The sequence below is a fragment of the Canis lupus genome, chromosome 10 (genome assembly GCF_011100685.1).
Source record: "Canis lupus familiaris isolate Mischka breed German Shepherd chromosome 10, alternate assembly UU_Cfam_GSD_1.0, whole genome shotgun sequence".
In the NCBI taxonomy this organism is placed as follows: Eukaryota; Metazoa; Chordata; class Mammalia; order Carnivora; family Canidae; genus Canis; species Canis lupus.
This window is the reverse complement of record NC_049231.1, coordinates 65,827,318-65,853,817: the sequence shown is the minus strand read 5'-3', so window position 1 is coordinate 65,853,817 and position 26,500 is coordinate 65,827,318. Positions and strand designations below refer to the sequence as shown.

Sequence of the window (26,500 nt, the reverse complement as noted above, 5' to 3'; positions counted from 1 at the left end):
TATACCCAGTAAATGACCTAGGGAGGCTTCTGTGCTGTATAGGGATTTAACCAAGCCTTAGCGGTTCAGGGAGACTAAATTGTATGGAAAACAAGTTTAGAATGTATGCTATCCAGTCTGTTATCTCTGCTCCTTCTCTGAAACCATCCGAAATGGCTTCATCGATCAACATTTCGTTAATTCTTCTGTGGTAGAGGGGAGGTGGAAAGCAGCACACCTTTCCTAACTGGCCAGTGATCAGACGAATGTGTGTGCTGATATTGTTTCTTCCATGCTCTGAGTCACGTGTCAACTATTTGATCCTCCACAACTGTATAATTTAGGTTGGAGGAGAGTTAAAGCATTAAAGTAGAAAACAGGAAATTTACTATTGATTGCCCTAATTTTAGGAACTATATCCCTAAAAATTAACTGAAAACACAAATGCTAGGTGGGAATGATAAATGAGAAAGATGTATTTATTTCAGTGGAATTTTGCACATGTGAAAATTTTGTTAAATAGGACCTTAAAGATCCTAAGGTTTGCTTTTATGGTGGGAAACAAAAGTCTCGCTAACGATGACATTTTGAGGTGATAGATGTCAGAGATTGTTTCCTTGGGGTTGAAATAGCAGCCAAAACATTTTCTCTACTTAGGCACTTGGGATGTGGCTGTTGGCAACACATTTTATGGTGGGATCTTTAATCCAGTGATAAAATTTAAACTAAAAACAAGCCGAAAATGATAGGTTTCTTTATTTTCACTAAACAGGCAATTGAAATACATGGTACAAAAATAAGTGGTAAGATTATTGTAAAATGAAATGGACAGAATAAATATTCAATTTAATTTTCCATCTATGAGAATTTCACAATAAAATCATAGTTTACTTTGTATTATAGATGTGCTTGTTGGATCTATTCATCCTCGCATAAGGCAACTGAAAAAAAATCCCTCAAGTTACCAATAGTTATTTGGGTGAAGATTTTTTTTTTAATGTTTTGAAGTTTTGGTTTTTCCCTTAATGATGCAGTATAGAGGGGGAAAGGACTCAGAAACTATCTTCTAAAGTAGACGAATGCTACAAATGTTAGCATGATGCTGTGCACTTCAGTTTCATACAGCAAGTTGTTCAAACTGGCAGCTTATTGGTGAGTTAACAAGAAACATTACATGAATTTAAGATATAAGCATATTTACATACTTATGTAGTCTTGAAAAATCTAGTGTTCTTTCCCCCATGGCAGTCAAGACTGGGGCTTACCACAAGATGTTTCAGCATGCTTCACTATTTGCTTTTATGCATATGACAATAAATGCAGTTCAAAAACAAATATATTCCCATTTCTACTCCCATTTTCAAGTACAAACACCTCAAGGTACTATGGGCTTTAACAATTCGCTCATTTAATAAGGGGAATTCCCACTTGTCATTTTAATGTCAGTGGCTGCCATGAATTAGCTTACCTAAGTGGGGTGTTCTAAGCCCGAGTGGTTGCGGTCTCTGGGAAACTCTTGTAGAATGATAGCCATTCTGGCCTGAGCAGGAACTTCCTGTTCTTCTACCGTGGACTGAAGTCTCTAGCATACATGTTGCCACTGCAGCATAGTTTACATCATACATTCTTGATGTTCCCGTTTAAGCTCCTAAACAGTTCTGTATTGCCAGCGTTGCCTATTCGTGGAGTTGCAACATGAACCCAGGTCTTACTTGGTGCTACCCCTTCCCTGTGGACTCGAATCTGTTTACTGACAGGGACTGCTAGGAGACGTTACTACAGGTAAACTCGGGCTCTTAAAACTACTGTTCTGTCAGCGTGAGCCACTGCCGTCTGCCCCAACCCAGCCGTGTCCGCTCATGGACGTGCCGCTGGCAGCGTCTTCCTAGGCTGAAACCACTCCAGCTGGAGTTTGAGGGACAGCCTTAAACTTCCTACGGCCCCGCTGCACGTAGACTTAACGCTGTGCTGAGAACCCTTCCGTGGCACAGCTGGGTGCAGAGTACCTTCAGAGTCACACTTTATTTCAAAGGAGATGAACAAAAATATTCTAGGTCATCTCTGAATAAAGTAATACTTCCTCGGGAATCAGGGTACTCTGAAGTGAAATACTGTCCTGTCTGCTGAAGCTGGTAGCTGTTAGGTTGGATGGGAACAGGATGGCGTGGTCAGCGTTCACTTGCTGTAACATTGGCCAACTTTGTTTCCCTACAGTTATCTTCGAGTTTTTTTTTTTGTTGTTGTTATCATTTTTGTGTGAACTACCAGAAACATGTCTATCAGATACTAGCAAATTCATGAGTTTAAAGCCTCGGGGCTATCCTGTAACACGGAGTAGAAAGGCATGTACCGATTTATAGCCCCGTCCAAGAGAAGTGAAAAAGATCAATTTAAGAGACCATTAGACATACCTGCCTTTTTAAAGCATTTGTAGGTTTTTAAGAATGTTTTACCAATATAATTATTCACTCTGGAGGTGTTTTGTCCTGTCTTTTTAAATCTCACTGTGGAACCAAAATTAACATGGAGCTAGCAGAGTCATGATATAGTTTAATTCTGATCGTGCCCTTGCTCATTGGTAAATCCTACCATAGCAGCAGGCACTTGAAATACAGTGCATTTTATATAGTTTACTTCTGTAGTGAGTCTTTAAATAGTATTAGAATTTAACAGCTGCTTTCCCAGTGGCAATAAAGTCAGAGATTTTAAACCAGAAAAGTCACAGTAATAGGACTTTAGGTTCATATGGAGGTTAGATGACATAGTGTTATGATTATGTGGCCCCAGAACTAAAGTCCTTTTAAGTCTTTTAAAGAAGGTAAGTTGCCATTATTAAATATTTTGTTCTGAGGGAAGGTCAAAGGTCTCATTATTATATGAGAATAATCGTTCTAATGTCACCGTTAGGTTCAAGATGACTTGTTCATTTTTCATTATAAACATGAGAATCTTCCTTTAAGAACTCTCCTCAAGTGAGAATCTGGAAGCAGTTTGAAAAAAAAGATCTTTAAGTGCTTATCTCACATATATTTCAGTGTGAAGAATCCTTTCCTGACATCTTCACCCGCTGTAATACTAGAAATACGTGGGGGGAAAATGTGCTTTCCTGCTTCCATCTTCATTCATGGCACAAGAGAAATTTTTAAAGGTTTTTTTTTTTTTTTTTTTGCAGACTCCACAGCAACAGCTGATCGTTCTGCGTTAGAAAGCTACAGAACTAATGCTTTAAATGATTGATCCACGGATTTTTTTCCCATCAAGGTACAGGTCACTCTCAAGCAGTGAAGAATTTCCCCTTTTTCTTTCACTTCTGGCAGCCTTAGTTTCCGTAGTTAACCAGGCTGTGTGGTCCTATTGGTGCCCTTCTCTTCCCTGATCTTGAGCCACTCTTCCAAGGGAGAGTAGGAATGGAGCGATGCGTCCTCTGGGAGGTACCCCGGAGGTGTGGGGGATCAGGCCATGGTCCTGTAGAAGCTCAGTGGCAGTTCCCTAAGTCTTGGACACATTTCCGTTTAGGCAGGCAGATGGTGCCCCACTAAGCCCTGAAGAAACCTTAAAGGGTGTCTTAACAGCCCAGAATAAATTTGTTCAGAACTTTCTATTAATTTGGAGATTTAAAGTCTCCTCTAAAATCTTCAAGAGGGATTTATAAACCTAAGCTTAATTTTATAAAAAAGACCCAAGTGCCTGGCCAGTGACTCATTTTTCCCAGCCTCTTGGGTCTTCCGGTATGCCTGAGAATACCAAGTATCTGGTGCCTTCTATCACGTGAACCTTCTTCAAATGATCTCAGCACGTGGACTATTTCAGGAGCCCTGTTCTTTTTAATTGGATACAGGGGAATGAAAGATCTGTAAGCCTTATTAGCCTCATTTTATCAAAAACTGCAAAACTACATGCTTTTGTAGAGAAGCACCAAAAGGAAACCTCAGTTTGGAAGGATTCATCTTAAACAGTAACTCAGTAGCCCTTACTTCAGGGAGAGAAAGGCATTTTTAAAGCTAGTACATTAGAGTTCAGTTTCCCCTTCACTTCAGTGTTAAATGGTTCTTACAAGGGCTTCCTGGAAGTTTCCCACCAGCCAGGTTTTAGTCGACAGATTACATCTCTGCTTGAGAAGATGCCTGAAAGAGAAGGGGACACACTTTTTACAGGTGGGATGCTGCAGAGGAAGAAGTGACAACAGCAATCACTTGTATTCATTTTAGACCTGAAATGACCATTGCTCAAATCCCGGAGGCAAGTACAGGGATTCCCTCCTCTTGACATACCTTGATTTTATCCTTCATCCCCTCTTGGCTACAGTAAATTGTCACCTAGGAAGTCTGTAAATTAAGCGCCGCATTCTGGTTGTGGGAGAGGAAGTTTCAGAGAAGGTATGGTCCAGTTGTGGGAACGCGAGGAAAGTGGCACAGTGGCGATCCCACACTGGGCACCAAACCCCTCTGGCTCTTAGCTCCTCTTCCTGATTTTCCCAAAGATCAAAAGGAGGTTGTACTGTTAGGTCTCTAGGGCGTGTGGCCCTCCGTCTCCCCCCGGCCCTGTCTGCCAGGCAGTGTGCTGAGACCACTGCTAGGAGGGAGGGACGGGCACCTGGTGCTGGGGCTGCTGGGGATGGGGCGCCGCAAGAGCCTACAGAGCACGCGGCCTGATGGGCCGTACTGGAGGCCGACGCCGGCTGACTGGCTTAGGGACAGAGCTTTGCCCCTGTTGTCTGTAAGGGATGGGGGTGAAGGGATGGCCACAGAAGTGTGAGCGTGGGGCACCCTGGTCCCAGGCAGGCTGCAGGCAGGGGTGAAGTCAAGTCCTGGGAAGCACCGCCCAACCTCCCTCCAGTGATAAGGGCCTTCTAGCTTCTCTTTTGTTTCGAAAGCCCTTGGTTCAGCAAGCGTCTAGGAACTAGCCAGCTCTCGGAGCAGGAGCTGCGTGCCCTACGCCAGCACCGGGGCCCCTGGCCAGAACTCGGGGTGCCTACTCACCAGGCTTAGCCCTCTCACATCTGGGCTCCCACGTGCTGCTGGCGAGTCGTCAGGCATGAGGGTGCAGCCAGCCAGCATGTCCAGAGAGGCTAGGATGGCGTCGTACAGGCGGTCTGCGTGGCCCTCCAGCTCACTGGGCTGCTTCGAGATTCTCCCGAGGACATCCTTCAGCACTGACAAGTGAGGTGCAGAGCAGTTAGGCCAAAAACCAAAACCAAAATACAACGTGTAAGTAACTGTCTTTTCTAAAGAATCCCCAAGGGGTGTAGCATTTTACACAAAATAGGAACGTGGCGATAGTTTCAGGATGTTCAGGCTCTTTAACAGTGACTCCAGGGACTGCTGTTGCCGAGGATCTGTTCCCTCCTGATTAGGGCCAAGAGAAGAATTTCACGAGCTCCTCTTTGGATTTACCTGGTTCACACAAAGGCACACAAGCGTGACTCTGGTATGCTCTGGCTTTCGGAGTCCCGCCGCAGGGCACGCCCAGATCCTGAGGAGCAGGCTCCCCAGAATGGCAGGCCAAGCCAAGATGGGGACGCTGGCTCTGGCTGTCAGGGGCTAACAGCTCCCGCGGGGGGTGGGGTGGGGTGGGGCATCTGGGGCTCGGCCTGCATACGGGTCACCTGGGAATGTGAACCCTTCTCTGGGTCCTCAATAAGCAGACTTCAAAAGAAAATCCTCTGAAAGCAGGCGGATGAGCTTAGTGAGGTGCAGATTCCCCCGCCCCCCTGATGGGCCAAGTGCTCCCCCGAGGAAGGGATGGGCCACGTTTGGAGTGCACCACACATATCAGGCTCGTTCTCTCGGAAACCTTATTTCCTTTGTTAAACACAAAGGCTGCCTTGGCTTCCTGAGCCTTTATCAGCCGCGCTCTCTCGCTCTCCAGCTTCCTGCTGCGGCCGCAACATCTGCCAGCAGCGGAAGGGAAAGGGGAAGCCGCCCCTCTGCAGCGGATGCGGGCGGCGGGTGGCAGGGTGGGACCGGGCCGGGAGGGGACCTCAGCCCTCGGGGAGCTACTGCCCTGGGCCGCTGCCAGGCTGCGCCCCGCCCTCCTGTGTGTTCGTCAGTGGGATTCGGGGGACCTTTCTTTTCTTTCTGAACTTTTACTGTACTATGTTAGAATATTCGGTTGGGGCCAAGTAAACAGAAAGCTGGGCCTGAGAATGAAATCTTTCGCATTCAGACTTCCTTCCATGGTGTAGCTGACTCCATACACACAGGAGCCTGGTTCGGCTTCACGCCCACAGGTTCCAGTGGCGTGGGTCCCAGAGAGGACTGGGCACGTGTGCGCTGAAGCAGTGAAAAGGCCAGTGCTGTCCATGGGGAGGCCTCCGGCAGAGGCTGAGAGATATTTTTTGGGGGGGAATAAATGTGCTGCTTGTCCCTACGGTTCTGCTTGTGGCTGACGAGGAAAGCCGGCTGCAAAGCTGCGTAGGGGTGTGCGCGCCCTGGAGAGCGCTGAAGGCTCATGCCTCTAGCTGGGGAAGCCCTGTGACGGTCACGGGGAACACCCATCTTCACGTGACACTCAAGTTCCCGGTCAGTCCAGCAGGGGATGGGGGGGCAAGGGGCCCATCTCTGAAAATCACAGGAACCTCATATGTCTCACATTATGAGACCAGGGCAAAGGGGGACGTTCTTACTCCAGATTAAGCACTGAGAAGTATTACTGGGTTGGTTTTTAAACGAAGGTTCAAGAGCCTCCTAAGAGGCCCATTGTTACAAGTGGCCCCAGGGCAGTTTCCTGGCCTGGAGCTCCTTCCCTTCCAGCTCAGGCCCCGCACCTGCAGCAGGGGAGGCAGCAGCGAGGCAGCAGCGTAGAGGGCTGGGGTCCAAGGCCAGTTCACAGCTCTGAGGTGGGGGTGATAACATCATCTCACAGGACTCTGATTAAATGGGAGGAGACCTGATGTTAACCGTGTCAGCACGGTGTCTGGTGCACGGCGTTCAGTGTAACGCTCATGGTGTTACAAGTAGCAGAGGAGCCTGACATACTGAATTTCTGGCCCAATAAAACCGAAAAAATACTAGTGCAAGAACTGAAACAAAGGCCTCCTGCAGGCAAGGGATTGCCAAGGGTTCCCACAATCCACCCTGGGTAATTGCTGCCCTGCCACAGCCCTTCGGAGGCTCCCTGTCCCTCTGCCTGTCCCCAGTTCTCAACCCACTTTTCTCCCTAGGGGCTATGTGGCAAGTCTGGAGGTATTCTGGGTTGTCACAACTGGAGAGGAGGAGGCGGGGGTGACTGGTACCTAACGGGTGAAGGCCAGGGATGTTGTTAAATGTCCTGCAGCGTGAAGCACAGCCCTCCTCACAACCACCGTGCGGCCCAGAAAGAGGACACTGCCGGTGTGAGAAACTCTAGCAGCTCCCTAACACGCTCCCCCACTTCTGGTGGGGACAGGCTACCTCAGTGCCTCTCCAGCAGGAGGGTCCCGCCCAGCTTTGCTCCCGTGGGTTCTTTCCAGCACGAGCCCCAGCTCACTCCAGAACTGAGGCCTCACACAGATGGGATGTCACAGCTCTTGCGTGCTTAGACTCACAGGAAATCAGGGGCCGCTCGGGACCGCCAGTTCTTGCTCTAACCGAGCTCATCCTCCACTGCCCGTGTGCCCCAGCAAGGGCAGGGCCACCTGCAACTTGCACCCTGCGGGCCTGGTGTGCTCCTAGTCTGTGATTTTACATTTTCCTAAACCGGGAGCCTGCAAAACGAACTCAAGCCCGTCCTCTCATCGGTGCGCAGCTTTTTGAGTCTGTGCCCTTACAACCAAGCGCTCTCCAACACCGAACCACAGATGACAAGAGAGGGGTCCGGCCTGTGCTGGGGAAGGAAGGGAGCCCCTGAGGGCCCCCTGGATGAAAACCAGCATTCCCACGCAGGTCCCTACGAGGGAAAAGAGGGCGGCCCTTGCATGCCCGGCTCGCCGCATGGCTGGGGGACAGGGATGCCATGAGGCCTGGCAGGCAGTGGGGACCTACGGCAGCAGTGCAGACGCAGTGCAGACGGAGGCGCTCCTGCACTACTGGATCCTTACCGGGGACCCCGTGACCCCTGGACCTACTGCTGGGAGGGAGGGAGGGAGCTCTGGCTCAAGTCTCACCTGGGGTGTTCTCCAACAGGCACTGAAGAAGAATCTCCCCTTTCTGCACAACGCTCTCCGTCAGGGACTGGTGTTCATCTAGATCTTTCTTAAATTGCTTAAAGCATGTGAGAAGAGAGAAAAGAAAGAAAAAGCTTCGTTACTATTGTTTTGTAAAACTTACTCAAAATGATCCTTCGTAGGGGTAGCTTGACTCCCCTCTCACCTGGAAGACAAACCCCCCCAACCTTCAGAATTCCTGAAGTAAACAGGACATTAGTCTAACTTCACCTTGAGTCCAAAGTAAATCCAGACTCAGTCCTTTTTTTTCTGTTTACAGTTGGACAAAACAAAGAGTTTCCTTTTCCCTAGCAGAGCCTGGTTGGTGAACAGCTTGGGGGTCGGGGTTTCTTTCTGTCATTTCTCTCAGGGTTTTCTTTAAGCTCACAAGGCTAAGGGATTCCCCAAACACGGGGCCTTCTATGCCAATGGGCCTGGTAAGAGCCGCCAGAGGTGCCTTCACCCACCACCCTCCGTGTTTCGCTCCTGCAGACCTGGGGCCTCGGGAGGAAGCAGGGAAGCTGCAAGTCTCCCAAGTAGCCGGTTTGTTTCCCCCTCCGTGGGTACCTGGGAACCCTGTCGTCCTCTCTGATGTCCCTTTAGCCACTAAGATGTGTAAAGTCAAGTCCACAATGAGCTTTAGGCACAGAACCTGGTGGTTCACATTCTGGAGTCAGAATTTTACTCTTGGATTATACTCTCTTCCTGTCTTTAGTTTTCCTTTGCTCTAATACCTGTACTTATTATTTTATTCTTTGGTATCTTCTGTAGTTTATATGCTGCCATAAGCCCACTGTGTTAAGCCAAAGCATAGGAGACCTGTCATGATCAACAATATGTGTGCACACACCTGCTTGCCTGAGGTATCTGAGCAGGGGTCAAGGGGCCCCCACATACACAGAGACGTGCACCATTCCGTGTGGGGAAGGGCCTGGCCTGACTGTGGTTCCGCCACGCGACACGGCTGTGCGGGTAACACGGGGGCTAGTGTTCACTGACTTGTGAGGGTAACTCCCAGCTCACCAAGCAAGGAAGCTGCTCTGGCTAACCTTCCAGTTGAGGCCGAGGAGAGAGTGTGGGGATAAAAGGGAGGGAGAGACTTCTATTTGGCAGCTGCTGTGACAGGGATGGGCCTGAGGCACTCTGCAGAGACCACCTGGTAGTCAGAGGGCAACTTCCAGGCATTTCCTCTCTCCAGGTGGTACTGCCCAGGGCCCAAGGGGCGCATCTTGCTCAGCCCAGCACACGCACTGGGGAGCTGCCACAGAAGGCCCCGTCAAGCCCAACCCCCTTCTCCTTCCTCAAGCATGCTCTGGGCCAGGAACCCAGGGCAGCCTCTCTGCACATGCAGGAAATGGCGCTCCCACTGAGGTGGGACAGCTGACCCATCAGGCGAGGAGCTGGCTCTAAGTTGGAAAACAAAGGACCTCTCTCCTGCCAGGGTGTGGTGGGAGCTGGGGGGCTGCTGCTCTGGTGGAGGCACATGGAAATCATATCCTCCTCCCAAGGCACCTGATTCGGGTGTAGACATTCAAAGAACTGCCTTAGAAGATCCCTTCTAGACTAGCATCAGCCTCAGACCACATACACTGCCTCTGCTCCTTCAGAAAAGGCTAGAAATGCTTGGCCAACCAGACACGCTAGAGGCCTGAGGGTAGCTCAGTCGAGGTTATGGTCGTTAGACTTAGGGAAACGATAATTTATCATCCAACTCACAACACTTCTGGGAATGAAGGGGGATCTATTGATCACTATTTCTGAGCATCAGGCACAAACTATCACTCCAAATACACCTGATCTGAAGTCAAATTAACCAGAACCCACAATTAAAGAGATTTAAAAATAAAACCTTAATGAAAAAGAGGCAAAAAAAAAAAAAGAAAAAAAAAGAAAACCCAACAAAAACAAACCCCCCCCCCCAACCCCAAACAAACACACTTGAGAAGCAAATTCTAGTCAGTACTGGCCAACAGAACGTTCTGTGATGATGGAAGTGTCCCATGGACACCTGTTCACTATGGTGGCCGCGAGCAAACGAGATGCTGGGACACCTGGAATGGAGCCAGCGCAACTGGAAAATATGAATCTTTGACTGACTTTAAATAGTTGTATGTGACTAGTGACTCGTAACGAGCCAGTTCTACACTTAACCCCGGGGACACTGCAATCACCCGTAAGCATACTTGATTGAGGATCTACTTTCTCCAAACTCTGCTTGGTCTGGGAAATAACTCCCACATTTTACAGTTTCTCACCATTAGAAACTTGAGGAAGGCGTCTGATTAGATTTCAGGGCAAGCAGTCACTGCGCCGTAACATACCGAGAATCAGTTATTTGAGCTTTTACACTGTAATCAAGTACTTAGCACTGGCAGGTGCACGGCCAGAAGCCAGGACCGCGAATTACCCGGTAAAGCTGCAGAGAAGACTTGAGACCTGTAAGACTGGACTTGGGTGGGATCAGGTGGTCGGTAACGTCCGCCACGTTACGCAGCCAGCGGATCAGCTCCTCCAGCTGACAGCAGAAGGTCTGTGCAGACAAAGCAGAGAACGCGCGGTATTACTGACCAAACTGCTGCTGGCGTTTCCAAGGCCAGGGGTTCCGGGAGACAGACTGCGCCCCCTTCCCCGAGTGCCTCTCCCTGTCCCTGGCCTGTCCCCGCTCCATGACCCCTTCGGTCTCCCTCAGCCTCTGTGCACCGACAACGACAGGCTGAGAAAAGCCCAGGACACACGCGCCTACCCCGGAACTTGACTCGGGTGAGCACCACCGCTAACTTTCTAACTGTCCCAGAGGGAAAACATAAAATAAATGACTAGAATGGTGACTAACTTGAACCTATGGCAGGAAACAAGTGAATTAAAGCCGCGTATCCCAGCTTTGCACTTGCCTTGCAGTATTTCAGCCGTTATCCCCAAAGAGGCCCACGCTAACATCCGTCCTCCTGCTCCACACGACACACAAGATCACAGGCCCTCGGAGGCCGGGAGACGTCTGCACGGTGGGCTCATGGGTCTCCCGCACCCGGCCTGCTGCCGTGGGTGTGCAGGGCTGTGCCTCCCAGGACACCAGGCCGTGTGCGGACTCCCCGTGTGCAGAGACCCACGCTCCCGAGTGGCCTGTGTCAGGGACGATGCAAAGCCCTCAACGTGAAATACTTCACATAACCCACACCACATCCCGAAGAGGGAGGCTCCACGTTTTACTGGTGAGCAAACTCAAAAGATTGAGCTGAAATTCCAAATATGGCAGAGCCACGATTCGAATTCAGATCCGCCTGATGTGGCCAACGCCAGTGCACGGAGCATTCATTCCCCTCCAGACAGGCACGCATCTATAGGTGTGGTGGCCAGGATGGCCAGGACACTGGGCACCCCCGACTCCTGCTCCGTGCTCCACCACTTGGTCAGCCGGAGCTCCCAGCAGGCCTACGGGCTGGAGCACCACTTCCCTCTGCCCAGCATTTCCTACGGGCTCGTGAGCACGGACGTTCTTCGTGCAACACACCTCCTACCCCTCAGGGTCAAGAGCCCTAGGAAGCAGCGCAGTGGCGGTTAGACTCCGGCTGCAGCCCGAGGTGGGCAGTCAGCTAACCCCTCGCTGCCTGGCCTCCGTATCTTAAGGGAGAGCGCTGAAAAGCAAGGGGAGGGCACGGCACAGCGCAGAGCGCAGAGCCAGTGCTCAGGGTTACCGCGAGCGGAGACGCACGTGGAGGCAAAGGCCCCGAGCCCAGTTTACCTTCACGCACTGCACGAGTGATTCTCTTCCCTGCTCTCCCCTCCCGGGAGGCTGCCCCGCGGTGTCTGGGTCCCACACGGCCGGCAAGGAGGAGCGCGCTCTCAGTGGCCCGCAGGAGCCCCCCAGGGCCCGGCTGCCCCCCAGACCACCTTCCCTGGCCGAGCCCCTTGTGCAGATGAAGGAGCGCAGCAAACGGTGGTCGGGGCCCCCGGGGCCCCCGGGCGCTCTGCGGGCAGCCCCAGGCAGAAGCCGGCCACGACCCGCATCCGACGGGAGGGAGGCCGGCCCATCACTGTCCGACGCGTCCAGGGAGGTGCGCCCTTCAGCAGCCCCGGTGGGCAGGGTCACCGACGGGGGGACAGAGCCTCGATGGGAGACTAAACTAGAAACCTGCGTCAGCCGAGTGGGCAGGGCAAGATACTCATCGTCGCTTTCTAGCTCCTCTTCGGATTTCCATCCGGACTCCGCGTGGGCAGGCGGCCAGACCCCCGGGCCAGCCCCCTTCTCTCTCTCCGTCCAGGGCAAGGGCCAGCCTCTGTCCCACGTCCTCAGCTCACGCTGCCTGCCCACAGGGAGCCAGTCCTTCACAGCCCTCAGGGCTGGCTCTCCACTCTCCCAAGGAGCATCCCTACTGCCCGGGGCTCTGGGGGTGGACGCGAGCAGGTTACAAGAGGCCGACCCCACGTGGCTCTGCTTCTGCGGTGTTCCAGAGGGCCGCCGTGTGAGGCTCTGCTCTCTGAGCCTAGAGAAGGGCAGAGCGGAGGCCTCTGCGGATGGGCAATTCTGGGAGCCATTAGTGGGTGACTTCAGGGTACTTGCCGGGGAGACAGAAAAGCTATCAAGGTCTACACCTGAGTCCTGCAGGAGAGGGTCGGCCAGTGTGTGGCTGTCCAGGTGCTTTGGGAGTTGAGGCCCGGGCCTGAGTGGGTAAGTGTAGTCCAGCAGATCTTCATACTCTTTATTTGGGTTCCAGAGCGGGGAGTGGCGGTCGGGGGAAGGAGGCAGGGAGTCTGGCAGCACACAGGCCCAGTACTCGGCCTGGAAGGAGAGGCGCCTCCTGCCCAGCCCAGGAGCATCCACCCCAGACGACGCAGGCTGTGGTGGCCACTGGAGCCGTGGCCCCTGCCCCGCCACGTTGGAGGCCGAGTGGCGGCCGACCAGCTCCAGGAGAGGACGAGACCTTGGCAGCGGAGCAACGTGGAGGTCCAGCCTCTTCCCGGTGACCCTGGAGACTGCTGCCTGGGGAGGAGGCTCGGCTCCCCAGCGGCCTCCACTGTGGCAGGCAAGGGACACCTGGGCTGTGGGGCTGCTGGCTGAGGTCCGGCGCCCGCGGCCACTCCACAGGGGATGGCTCATCCTCGCTGTGGGCATCGTATCCTGAGTGAAGGCCTGCAGCTCTGGCAACGCTCGGAGTCTGAGGTAGTTCCTCTGAGGCAGAAAGCCTCGTCTCCTCCACCTGCAATGATGAGACAGAAGACAAAGCTCTGAGGTTAAAACAGCAAACCAAACTTCCCTCCTAGAGGACAACTCTGGATTCTCCTTGGGGCCCGGGTGATAGTCAGGAGAGCCCCGGCGACGAGAGTCGACCATCCGGTGCGGGAACCAGACGGTGTGCGGCCGGGCGGCCAGCACGAAGCACAGCACGCTCCCGGGGGGCAGACCGTGTCCCCACACCCCTCCCATCTTCCCGCAGGCGGGCAGTGGGCACACCACCTACCCTCAGAGAAGCCAGCCCTGCCTTGGGACGCAGCCACACCAGGCAGCCAGGTGACCCCCAAGCCCCACCCACTTGGCTCACACCTGTTAGCAATGAACAAAGTGAGCCCCTCAACTCAGCTTCTTTATTCTGAGTTTTCATTCTGCTCCATAAAGAACCTGCCCCCTGGGAGGCAGGACAACAGTGGTTAAGGCTGTATACTTTGGAACCAGACAGACTTGATGCCAACCCAACTGCTACCTTCCAGATGGACGACTCTGGGCCTCACTTCCCTCACCTGTAAAATGGGAATGGTAACGGTACCACTTCCTCAGGACATGAGGATCAAAGCAACTCGCGTGTGAAAAGCCCAGGGTAGGAGCTCAACCAACACTAGGTACCACAATTAACAAGCCCATTCAACAGCCTATTTCTAGGTTTACTTACTTGCTCCCTGCCTCGCTAAACCTCGGACTCACAGGTGCCCGGGCTCCCGAGCACCCCTGACTCCCAGGCAGACGGGCTCAGCCTCGTTCTCTCCCAGTCACGCTCACAGGAGAGAACGGCATGGGAGGAGCATGCTGCAGCCAAGGCCCCAGTGACGGCGAAGACATCAAAGCCATGCCCGTGGCAGGCCAAGCAGAACACAACAGGATGTCAGAGCTGGCAGGGACAGATCATCCAGATCACCTTCCCAATTATACGGAGGGCCTGAAAGATCTGGTGATATGCCTGGGGTCATAGAGTGAAGCAGGACTCATTGGGCCATGAGACTTGACCAGGCAAAGCTTCCAGGCAGTCAGGGAGGCCCAAGAAATTCTTCTTCCCCAGGGACAGTGCCCCCCAGCACGGGGGCTCCACGGCTCTGCCAGGTGCCCTGGGTCCCAAGGGATATAGGCTAAGAGCTCAAAGGAACCCCCTGGCCTGGACCCTTAGGGGCCCCCTGAAGAGCTCAGATCACCAAGTCAGAAACAGGACACGGCTCCCCTATCACAGCTCCCCCAGCCTGGCCCCCTGGGCAACAGGTCGTGGCCACAGCATCCCCAGTCTTCAGAAGGTCACCAGTCATGCTCTTGAGGAACAGGAGATGCTGTGGACAGAGTCCCCTCGCTGGCCCCAAGGCCCAACTCTCCAGGTGAGCCTGTAAAACAGAAATCATCACACCCAGACTCCCCCGATGGCCCAGCTTGTACAGGAACTGGGAAAGCAGGTAAGACAGCAAGAAAACGCGAGTACACACTCCCAAAGGCCCACACTAGTTAAAGCTACAGTCCCATTTGCCTTGTTACCTACCTGGCTTCCCACAGAGTGCAAAAGGTCTCTAGTGCCAGTGCCAGCCGGAGGAAGCAGGCAACCAAGAGCAAGCTTAGATATACCAGCTACTGGCTCCCTGCTGGTGCTGCTGGCCTGTGGCTGGTAGGCTCCGGAGGGGCTGGAGCCAGCTCCATCACCGCAGGCAGGGGCACACAGTCCCTCCGCTCCCCACACAGGGGAGGCAGCCCCGCCCGCAGCTTCCAGGCATGGTGGCTGCTCCTGCTCCCCGCTCACAAGGCCCGGGGTGTCCACCTCCTGCTCCCTGCAGCTCCACTGCCCATAGGACGGGGTCTTTGTGTCTGCGGACGCCTCCACCTCTGCCTTTTCTTCTCCCAAAGCCATGGAGATGTCCCTAAGTCAGGGTTCCCCTGAAGCCTTCAGCTCTCTATAAAATGGGAAAGGAAAAGAAAAAGTTATAACCTCTGCATCTGTGTCCAAGAAACCTTGCTTTTTCATGATTAAGACAGACATTTGCACAGTGAAGGAAACCAGCAACAAAAAGAAAAAGTAGCCTACTGAATGGGAGAAGATACTGCAAATCATGCATCCAACAAGGGTTTAATATCCAAATATATAAAGAACTCATGCAACTCAACGCCAAAAACATAATCTCATTTTTTAAAAATGGGCAGACGACCTGAACAGACATCAGGTGGGCCAACAGACACATGAAAAGATGCTCAACATCACTCATCACCAGGGAATGCAAAATCAAAACCACAATGAGATATCCTCTCACACCTGTCAGAATGGCTAAAATCAAGAAGACAGAAAATAAGTGTTGGTCACGAGGTAAAGAAAAGGGAACCCCTTGTGCAGTGTTTGTAAGTTACTATAACTGGTACAGCCACTGTGGGACACAGTATGGAGGGTCCTCAAAAAACTACAACGAGGGCACCTGGGTGGCTCCGTTGGTTAAGGGTCCGCCTTCGGCTCAGGTCATGATCCCAGGGTCAGGGGATGGAGTCCCACAGGGGGCTCCCTGCTCAGTGGGGGGCCAGCTTCTCCTTCTGCCCCTCCCCCCGCTTGTGATCTCTCATTCTCTTTCAATAAATAAAATCTTAAACGAAAAGAAGAATATGGAAACAAGGAATGAAATCGTGCCACTCATGACAACATGGCTGGACCTAGAGGGCATCATGCTAAGAAAGTCAGAGAAAGACAAATACCACACGTTTTCATTTATATGTGGAGTTTAAAAATCAAAACAAAGACCGACAAAAAGAAACAGACTCATAGAGAACAAAGGAGTGGTTGCCAGAGGGGAGGGAGGTGGGAGGATGAGAGGTGAAGGGGAGTAAGAGATACCAACTTCCGTTACCAAGGAAGTCATGGGGATGTGCCTGCCAGGTAAGCAAGCCCAGCATGGGGAATAAATACCATCTATAATACTGTGATGGCACCGCATGGGGACAACTGGTGACTCCACTTACCCACCTGTCATGGTGAGCACTGTGGGATATATACGATTGTTGAACCACTATGTTGTACGTATGAAACTAATATGTCAACTATATTTAAAAAAAAAGGGACAACCTCTTTTCTTTTTTTTTTTTTTTTGGTCAAAAAAAGAAAGAACAAATGGTGTCTGCTTCCTCCGAGAACACAGGTCCGGCTCTTCCTTGGCTCCAGAGCCCTCCGAAGAGGACACAGTGGCAGACCCTTTTGTCCTCTGCTTCCATAGGGCCAGGACCGGCCGTGGTGCCCAGGCAGCAAGTGCAGGTCCGGGTCAAGGCCAGGCTTCCAGCGCGCTGGCCAGGGCCCGGGGCTCGAAAGCACCACAGAAGGGTCCCCGCACAGCTTCCGTGCAGTGTTCTCACGGCAGGCGGCTCCGGCCCGGCGGTGACGGCGCTGTTCTAGGGGGCAGCTCAGGCCTTGGCTGAGCCCACGGGGTCCCACGGTGCCCCCTGTGCCTGGGGGGGCAGCAGGGTCCTCCCAAGCACGGAAACCCTGCCGCGGCTGTAGGCAGGGGCTGCTTCCCATTGGGAGGACGGCCAGGGAGCAGAGAGGGCGCGGTGGCCACTCTCCCCCAGCAGCCTGGTTACAAGCATCCCGCACCTGAAGCTGTGCAAATGCAGGTGGGCAATGGTGGCACGGGCTGCATGGCAGGTGTGCAAGGTGTGCACGTGACAGGGAGATGGGCCGCGGACAGGGTGGGCGGGCAGGGGAGAAGCAGGGCAAGCCCCAGGGAGGGAAGAAGGGACAGTGAGGGAGCGGGCCCCGAAAATACAACCGTTCCTTTAAGAGCCTCAGGAATAGCAGGGACCCCACTCCCTCAGCCTAAGGGTCCAGGGGACAACTGGACAACTGCTGCTGGGCACCCTGCGGGGTGGGGCTGGGCCGGAAAATGGGCAGGAGGGGAACGAGGCCACCTGCAACACACCGGGCCGACCTCCAAGCCAGAACTTGGACAAAAATACCCTCGCTTCCTCCGAAGCCAGGAGCTAATGTGACAGCAGGAGGTGCTGGGAGCAAAGGGGAAGCAGCTCACCCCACTCGACCCTGGGAAGCAACTGGGTGGGCACCACCACCCCGAAGGCAGCCACACCACAGAAGGGTCCCCTCTGTCCGCCTGGGCACACGAGGCTCTGGGCCTGTTCCAAGGCCACCCCAGAGAAGGGCACACACACTTCACACGTACTCACGTCTCACAACCACTGCCGGGGGCAGAAGAACAATTTTTTTGCAGAGTAATAGGTGGGTGAAATAGGAAATGCGCCGCAGATCTAAGTCTCCAGTCCTCACTCAAACAAGTACACACGCAGGTGTGGTAATAACACCGACCTTACATTACGACAGTGCCTGGTGCCCAGGGTACACAGAGCGTCAGCGGGTGCCATCAGTGTCATGGGGGGCACAGAATCAGTGTGACGAGTCACCTTACAAACAACAAAGGAACCCAACAGGGGGAGCAAAAGCAGCCAGCATTTCACAGGACAAAGAATATTTACTATTAGAGACTCCCATAAAAACAGGCGAACGGTCCCATCATTCTGTGTGTGTCTCTCGCCTCTTGATGCACACGCAAACACAAAGTCTCTCGCATCCTTCTCCCTCTTTACATAAAAGCAGCACACTGTACAGGACATCTTACTCAGAATGTTTTCTTTCTTCTTCTTTTTTTAAAGTATCTTGGAGACCTTTCCTCAGCAATACACAAAAAGGGAGCTTCCCTTCCTTCACACCCCTGCCCAGCTCTGTACTCCACCCTCTGGTTTATTTCACTGGTCCCTTAGGGGTGGATCCTGGGGTTATTTCCAATCTTTCCTTACAAGCCATGCAGCAAGGAACAACAAAGCACCTAGCGGAACCAACAAGTGCACACAGCCCTTGTGTGCATGCTGGCACGTGCACAGCACCAACATTCACAAGTGCAACTGCTGAGGTGAAGGCCTGCACATACTCTGGCATATATTGTCAGGTGGTCCTCTAAGGGGTGGCACTGATTTACAACCCCCCCCCCTCCAGCCGTATGTGAGAGTGAGTTTCCCACCGGAGGCAGGTCCCCCATCTCCCTTCACAGAGGGACAAACCAAGGCTGAGAGAGATGCAAATTCAGGACTGTAGGACTCCTGAACCCAAGCTATTTATGAACCACCAAGGGAAGTTACAAAGCAGATGAGCACATGGAGGAGAGGGAAGAGGTGACAGGACAGAGAGATGAGCCACCAAGTCCTGCTGAGACAGGTTTTCACGGAGCCCCAGCCTCACCTTGTGGCTGCTTAGAAAGCTACACGTGGGGATCCCTGGGTGGTGCAGTGGTTTGGCGCCTGCCTTTGGCCCAGGGCGCGATCCTGAAGACCTGGGATCGAATCCCACGTCGGGCTCCCGGTGCATGGAGCCTGCTTCTCCCTCTGCCTGTGTCTCTGCCTCTCTCTCTCTCTATCTGTGACTATCATAAATAAATTTAAAAAAAAATTTATAAAAAAAAAAAATAAAAGAAAGCTACACGTGAAGATCATCGCTGAGCCCATCAGCTGGAAAAGTATAACCTGCAGCCCCCAATTTCTACTTCTTGCTCCATTCCTAGAAATTCTCTCAGTGGCCAGAATCAGGCTGATGGGTGGCTAATTCTCCTTTTGCCTGCTTTCCTGTTCCACTAAGGAGTGTGGTCTTGTGACTGGGGCAGGAGTAAGATGATGCTACGGCAAGAAAAGGGTACAAACAAATGATCTGTCTTTATTTTGATGATGTAGTTTTTATGCCTTGTCTGGACTCTTTCTTAGGAAAGAAGGATCCATTTATCCTGGGGGTGAGGAGTGGTGAGCTAGAATTATAAGCTATTCAGGAGACACCTCCAGGTAATTTTCAAGTGTGCAGACAAACCCGAACTAGGTTAACACTGTCACCAGAGGCCCTTCTGCAACCAGGTAAGATGGTCTGAAATAATGATTTTCATGGAAACGGTGCCTCGAAAAAGGCAGGTTTATTTTCTCAGTATGGATAAACAGTCTCCGCATAATCTTACTTATTAATCTGCCTGGCAAATCGTGCCCCCTCCAACCACACAAATTATGAGAAGACAGATACATGGGAAAGAAAAGAATTAAAAGCGGTCCCCGAGAGCTAATTCACGGCGTATATAAGACACTATGCAATACAAACGGAGAAATCGGCTGGGATAGAAATAATCAGGGAAAACTCCTTGTAGTAATGACTGTTGAAGGCAAAGGCATTTTTAAAACATCACCATGAAGTGGCCTAGCAAATGCACAAATTTCAGACTTCAGGGTTCCATCCTGCCTGCACGGGCCAGGTGGGCATCTCCATGAAGGCCCAGCCCTCATTTCCATAGGTTTCTATTTTACACAGCATTCCTTCTACCCTCCTGGGGTGAGGGTAGACGTGGGGATTCTGCGTGGACACTTCTGAGGAGCAGCAGCTTACTCCTTTTCAAATGGACTGCCCTGGATGATGACAGGACTTGTGGTACAGGACCAGCACTGTCCCCCGAGGCAATGGCTTCACAGAGCCTGTAACTTTACGTAGGGCCTTCCTGCTCGGAAATCATGTATTTTCCAGCGCTCCTATAGACCAGTGGCCCAGGGAGGGGCCGAGGCCTCAGCCAGCCTCCTCCCTAACGGGAGCACCACACGGCTGTAATGAGTCTCAGAGCACAGACAACAAACGGCGAACTGAACCCGCTATCTGGGCAAGGTCTACACACACCACAACTGGCCAAACCAAGAGACAGGCCGCATAAACTTCAGGGTATTCTAGTGACCACCCGCACTTTGCTATTAAAATTCTCCACGAGTCCCCGGCAGAGGCCACATGACCACCAGACGTATATAATTAGGAGTGACGTAGGCCTGGCATGCACTTGCCTTGCAGTAAAAATATGCTCACACGTCACGTATGTGGCAACGCCAACTCTGTAAGCCTGGACACCTGACCCTTCTTGGGATCTGCGGCGCCACCCTCGTGCAGTCCTGTCACAGCTGCCAGGGCTTCCTCCCACCCGCTCCTATCCAGGAGGGGAAGGAGGACCACGAATTAGGAGAGAGGACACTCGTGTCTCTCTCTCTTAACTAAACCATTCTGATAAAGGAAATGATAACCAGGGAGCAAGCCTCTTTTGATCAGAAAAAGGACCATCTCTCCCCGCCCCCTCCCTGTAAAGGACTATCTCCAGGATACCTTAAATCACGACCTCCCTTTGAAATAATCTGATCTACAACCACTTTGCCAGGGAAGCTGTGTTCGGGCAAGGCCCATCTCCGTACCTGGTGCACACAGCCAGCCACCTGCACTGGCTACACAGGCCGTGTATCACTTGAGAGAGCAAGTCCCACCAGTTCAGGCCTCAAACTCCTGTGTTTTCACAGGGGGCCACTGGCATAAGTGCTGAACGCTGTGCACACACAGTGGCAGAGGCTGACCACAGAACCAGACAAAGAGGCTCTTAGTACAAGAGCTCTTTCTCTAAAAACAGGAAACTGCCCACAAGGAAAGGGGAGGAAGCAGGGTAGGACCCAACATTGTCAGGTTGCTGGCAAGTTTCTGGGGGAACTAGATTTATGGGAAAGAAGCTTAAAGGCAGAAGCCCATGATGTGGGGAGGTAGCATGAGAGGGAGTACATACATATGTGGGGGAGGCCAACAAAAGGGGCAGTCACAAGTGGCCAGGGCCTGCCTCAGAGCAGCACGGGTGCCAGGAACGTTGTGGCTAGAGGTCTGAGACCAGCCGACAGCCAAGAGCAATCATCATTCCACCTGCTGCCTCCCTGGCTGTTCAGCAGACTTCAGCCCCCAGGTCCGACAGTCTTCCACACTAGCCCCATCTTGTGTCCACCTCCTCTGAAGGTCAAAGCCAAGTAAAAAGAGGCTCAGAGCTATGGAGGGCAGACAGGTTTCCCAGAGGTGGGTAATGGGCCACTGCCATCCCCAGAGTGCTCAGGCACCAGCAGCCTCTTTCCTTTTGCTCTCAGAGCAACTTCCCTGTGTTTTGCTTAGTCAGAGGGAATCCTCCAGTGCCCAAGAAGGAGCCCCTGGCTCCCTCTAAATCAATATGGTGGGAAAGCTGTAGCCAGACTGTTCCTCTTACTTCCTCCTTCGCTCACTCACGGGCTGGCGAGTGACTGGAACCACCAGACAGCCTTTCGGCAAGGCCAGCCAGCTAACTTATCCGCAGGTCTTCAGAAGGCCTTTCAACAGACGTAACTCCCACATCTACAAGGGGCTTGGCTGAGCTTCCAGCCCCCTGTCCACTCAACTGCAAACTCTCTGGCCTCCTTAGCAGATGGTCCCCATCCAACTATGAGGACGCTGAGGACTCAACATGTTAATAACTATACCCTCTGTTCCCACCAAAGACGAAGGCAGAGAAACAGCTTTCCTGTAACAAACATCTCTCCTACCGTCTTTGCAAGCTGGCCCTGAACCACACTGCAGTTCCACAAGCCACTACTTGTACTGTACTGTGTATTTTCTGTGAGGCAGTCAAGTTACATGTATGAAGACTGATAAAAAATCTTACTGACAGGAATGTTGCTCACTGTACCAAAGGATGCTCTTTTTGGAGAAAGCACTGGAGAATTCTCTTGTCTTGGTAACAAAAACAAGTACTTCACTGAATAGCCCGTTTGTTTTTACTATCAGGCCACACAGGTATTGGCAAAACTGAGAAAATTTTCCTCTTTGCTTTGACTACTAGAAAGCTCAGCACCAAATCTGCAATCCTACCCAAGCAAAAAAAAGCTTAGGACAGAAAGGCACTCACCTTGTATACTAATCTTATCCTTGATTTCCTCTTTTCTTTCAACCTATCTGCCTCAATTCTATTTAAAATCTTGGGAAGATTTTTACTTGGGAAGTAGCTTGGAATGATTTTTCATATCACTTTTTGGAACAAAATATAAGAATTATTTAAAAATAGAATAACATGGGACACCCGGGTGGCCCAGTGGTTGAGCGTCTCTCTTTGCCTCAGGGCGTGATCCTGGAGTCCTGGGATGGAGTCCCACATCAAGCTCCCTGCATGAAGCCTGCTTCTCCCTCTGCCTGTGTCTCTGCCCCCCTCTCTCTCTGTGTGTGTCTCCATGAATAAATAGGGTCTTTGAAAAAAAAATAGAAAAAAAATCATAATCTAAGACTTTATCCCCAAACCATAAGAAAACAAAACCTGTTTTTAGCAATATTTCTAAAAACCAAGTGTAGTACTAATGTTAGTACTTTCCTATTCAAAATGTGGTCTGCAGACCAGCAGCATCAGCATCTCAGAGCCTGTTGGGAATGTAGATTCGCAGTCCCCACCAGTCTTGAAATCATAATTTGCATTTGAACAGGATTTCCAAGTGATTGGTAATGTTTCAGAATTATCAGGTTAGTCAGTAAGCTTGTTTCAACACGTTGGAAAGAACTACTATAATGGCTTTACAACCATTCACTGAGTTTTCTTTTTAAAGATTTTTATTTATTTATTCATGACAGAGAGAGAGAGAGAGAGGCAGAGACACAGGCAGAAGGAGAAGCAGACTCCATGCAGGGAGCCCGACGTGGGACTCGACCCCGGGGTCTCCAGGATTGTACACCGGGCCAAAGGCGAGGCCAAACCGCTGGGCCACTGGGGCTGCCCTAAGATTTTTATCTTAAAAAAGTAATCCCTACAGCCAAAAGGGGGCTCCAACTTACAAGATCAAGAGTTGCATGCTCTGCAGAGTGAGCCAGTGAGGCACTGAGCCAGTGAGGCACTCCGCTCAGGGACTATCCTATGCCAGGGCACACTTGAGAAGGAAATTTATGGTCCTTGTCATTGAAGTCTTTGCAACAGGACATGAGAAAAAGTTCACACCTTATAGCAGGTTTTTAATAGCTAATTATAGTATGTCACATCTGGAAAGAAGTCCCCAGAAAGAACCACATTCTCTAGAAAGGATTCACGATTCATTATGGCTACATTAAAAACAGAGTCAGAGCCCAGGATTCTCCTGTGATAGTTACAAGTGAAAAGGAGAAGGTATTTATTTTGGAGACTCCAAACAATTTAAGAAAAACTGACATGTCAAGGGGATGGACAGCTGGAAGGAAATGCACAACCTAGCCTGCTTCCTGCCTGCAGAAAGTGAGGCAATGTCCCCATGGGTTCTGTTCTATCTGCCACCTCTAGGTCTGGCCAACAGGTCTAAAGCCAACAAGATGACGTCTTCCACTTTTCACAATGTTTGTGAATAACTTCAAAGACAGGAGACGGTTTCTTCATGAGAACAGAATTACATTATAAGGAGAAAAGCCACTCTGAGTCCATCTCCACGAGCTCTGCCTCTCTGGGCCAATCACCCTAAAAATTTCTGTTTTACTCCTCTGCTCTTCTAGGACCATTCTGAATATCAAGACCACATTAAGAGTATGTCAACTACTACTGTAATATGGTGGTGAGACTCTAAATGAATAACAGATAATCTATGGAATACTTTTACTGTGGGGGGAGGGGTGGAATTATGAAAGGTTTAAGGACTTAAGATAGAGCAACAGAAAAGGACTAAAAGGCAGAGACCCAGAAGGGTCAAATACTATACAGACACTTAATATTAGTAAACTGATTCAAGTATCTATTTATTTTTATCCTAACAAACACTAACAGTACCTGAACATTTTCTTTGGCCTGTGAACTATGCTAAGCACTATTTATCAGTATCTTATTTAATCCTCAGAACCCATGGAGTAAGTCCTACTAAAACTCCTATTTTACAGATAAGGACATCAAGGCACAGAGAAGTTAAATGACTTATCCAGAGTTAGTAAAATGGCAGATAAAACCTGATTTAACTGAAGAGAGCCGAAAGGCAACTGCTTCCCTAACCTGTAAAGATAATTGGTCCTGGGCAGCTTGGGTAGCTCAGCAGTTTAGCGCCGCCTTCACCCCAGGGTGTGATCCTGGAGACCCAGGATCCAGTCCCACTTTGGGCTCCCTGTGTGGAGCCTGCTTCTCCCTCTGCCTGTGTCTCTGCCTACCTCTCTCTCTGTCTAATGAATAACTAAAATCTTAAAAAAAAAAAAAAAAAAAAATTGGTCCTGAGGATCCCTGGGTGGCTCAGCAGTTTAGTACCTGCCTTTGGCCGGTTTGATGCTGGAAACCCGAGATCGAATCCTGGGTCAGGTCCCCGGCAGGGAGCCTGCTTCTCCCTCAGCCGGTGTCTCTGCCTCCCCCTACCCCGTGTGTCTATCATAAATAAATAAATGAAATCTTTAAAAAAATAAATAAATAAATGGTCCAACAAATTAAAGGAATGAAAATTTTTGTTTTGTCAACTTTTGGCTACACCTCTGGGGGTTTTTTGTTGTTGTTTTCTTTTGTCTTCAATCACCCAGGCACCGTGCTAGGAGCTGGAGAAACCACGATGTGTAAAAAAAAACAAAAAAACAAAAAACAAAAAACGGGGAGGCAGCAGAAGGCAGCCTGAGGGAAGAAGTGATTAATTAGCTGTGGGATGGGGAGGAGCTTTTAAAAGTTCTTCGGAAGAGGTGAAAACGGAGTTCTTTGCTTTTTTCAGTACCAAGTGGCCTAGAATCCATCCAGGTGAAGGAGAAAACGAGGATGTGAAGCGGTGACTTCAACTTTTCTTTAACCAAACCCGAGGCAGACTGACCTAGCACATTTCGTCCTGCATCCTAACAACATCCTTCTCACCCTGGGGGGTACTTATGAATACCACCCCTCTCTATGCAGGCCCCACTCCCCCCACCCATCCCCGAGCTCCCCGTGAGGTCCAACGTGCTGGGAGGCGGGGAGGGCTGGCCTGGCAAGGTTTCCGCTCACTTGTCTGACCAATAAACACACCCAACCCAACCCAATAATCATAAAGGACCTGAGCACGTGCATGCGCCCCCAGGCTGCTGAGGACAGTTCTGGTGATGCCCGTTGGAAAGGGTGGCGAAAACGGAGTTCTTTGCTCTTTTCAGTACCAAGTGGCCTAGAATCGATCCAGGTGAAGGAGAAAACGAGGATGAGAAGTGGTGACCTCAACTTTTTTTTTTTTTTTTTTTTTTAACCAAACCCGAGGCAGACTGACCTAGGGCATTTCGTCCTGCATCCTAACACCGTCCTTCCCACCCCAGAGCTAGGAGCTGTTGCAGGTACTTAGGAACAGCACCCGTCCTGCGCAGGCCCCACCCCCACCCCCCCCCCACCCCTCCCCGAGCTCCCCGCGAGGTCCAACGTGCTCGGGGGCCCTGGCAAGGTTTCCGCTCACTTGTCTGCCCAACAACACACCGAACCCAATAATCATAAAGGGCGTGAGCATGTGCATGAGGACAATTCTGGTGAGGACCGTTGGAAAGGGTGACCCTTAAAAAAAAAAAAAAAAAGAAAAGAAAAAAAGAAAAAGCACATTTTCTGTCTGTCGTCGGCAGCTGCCGCGCTCGGGGCACCAGGGAAGCATCCGTCGTCTCCATCGTTGCTCCCGCGGGAACGACCCCGAGCGGCTGAGAGACGACCTCCGCGCGAGCCGCCGCCCCGCCCCGGGCCCCGGGTCCCGCCGGGCGCGCAGGGCTCACGGGGCTCACGGGGCTCACGGGGCGCGCGGCCCCCGCCGTCCCGCCCGCAAGGCTGAGGCGGCGGCACGAGGCGCCGGGTCCCCACAGGCCCTTCCCGGCGGCGGACGCGGCGACGCGGGGCCCGGTGCGGCCTCACAGCCCCTGAGGCGCGGCGGGGCCGCGGGGGCCGGGCCGCGCGGGGGAAGGCGTTGGAGCCCCGGCCCCGGCCCCGCGCGCGGGCAGCCACCTACCTCGCCTCGAGCGCTTCGGGGCCCGCGGCGGGCCTGCGGCGACGGCGGGCGGACGCGGCGGCCCGGACGCGGGGTCCCAAGGCGGAGACCGCGGCCCTCACGCCCGAGCCCGCGGCGTCCGGGGCGGGACCGCGCGCCGGCCACGCCCCCGCGGCCCGCCCCTCCTCCGCGGGGAGCGGCGCGGCCAATCGCAGCCCGGAGCCTGCGGGATCCACCAATAGACGCCCGGTTCCCCCGAGCAGAGCCCGCCCTCGCGCCGTCCTGGCCAATAGGAGGCCGCGTCTTCTTCGGCCGGGCTTCTCCGCTCGCCTGCACGGCTCCGCTGCTGCAGGCCGGGGAGCGGGGTCCTGCGGGCACGTGGCCCCGCGGGGCGCTTTCCCCGGGGTGCGGGATGCAGGTCGCGGCCTCAGTCGTGCGTGCATCCC

The 26,500-nt window shown here is 52.1% G+C and overlaps 1 protein-coding gene across 1 annotated transcript; it reads right to left on the bottom strand.

The window, feature by feature from the left end:
* Positions 1–719: 719 nt before the first annotated feature.
* CEP68 (centrosomal protein 68) lies at positions 720–26,184 on the bottom strand. Its single transcript, XM_038551450.1, is given in 8 exon segments — positions 720–4,103; positions 4,959–5,131; positions 8,063–8,159; positions 10,509–10,631; positions 11,841–13,007; positions 13,009–13,296; positions 14,830–15,235; positions 26,076–26,184. Coding segments are annotated over 7 exon segments (2,235 nt in total). The 5' UTR covers positions 15,193–15,235; positions 26,076–26,184; the 3' UTR covers positions 720–4,079.
* Between the last annotated feature and the right edge of the window lie 316 nt (positions 26,185–26,500).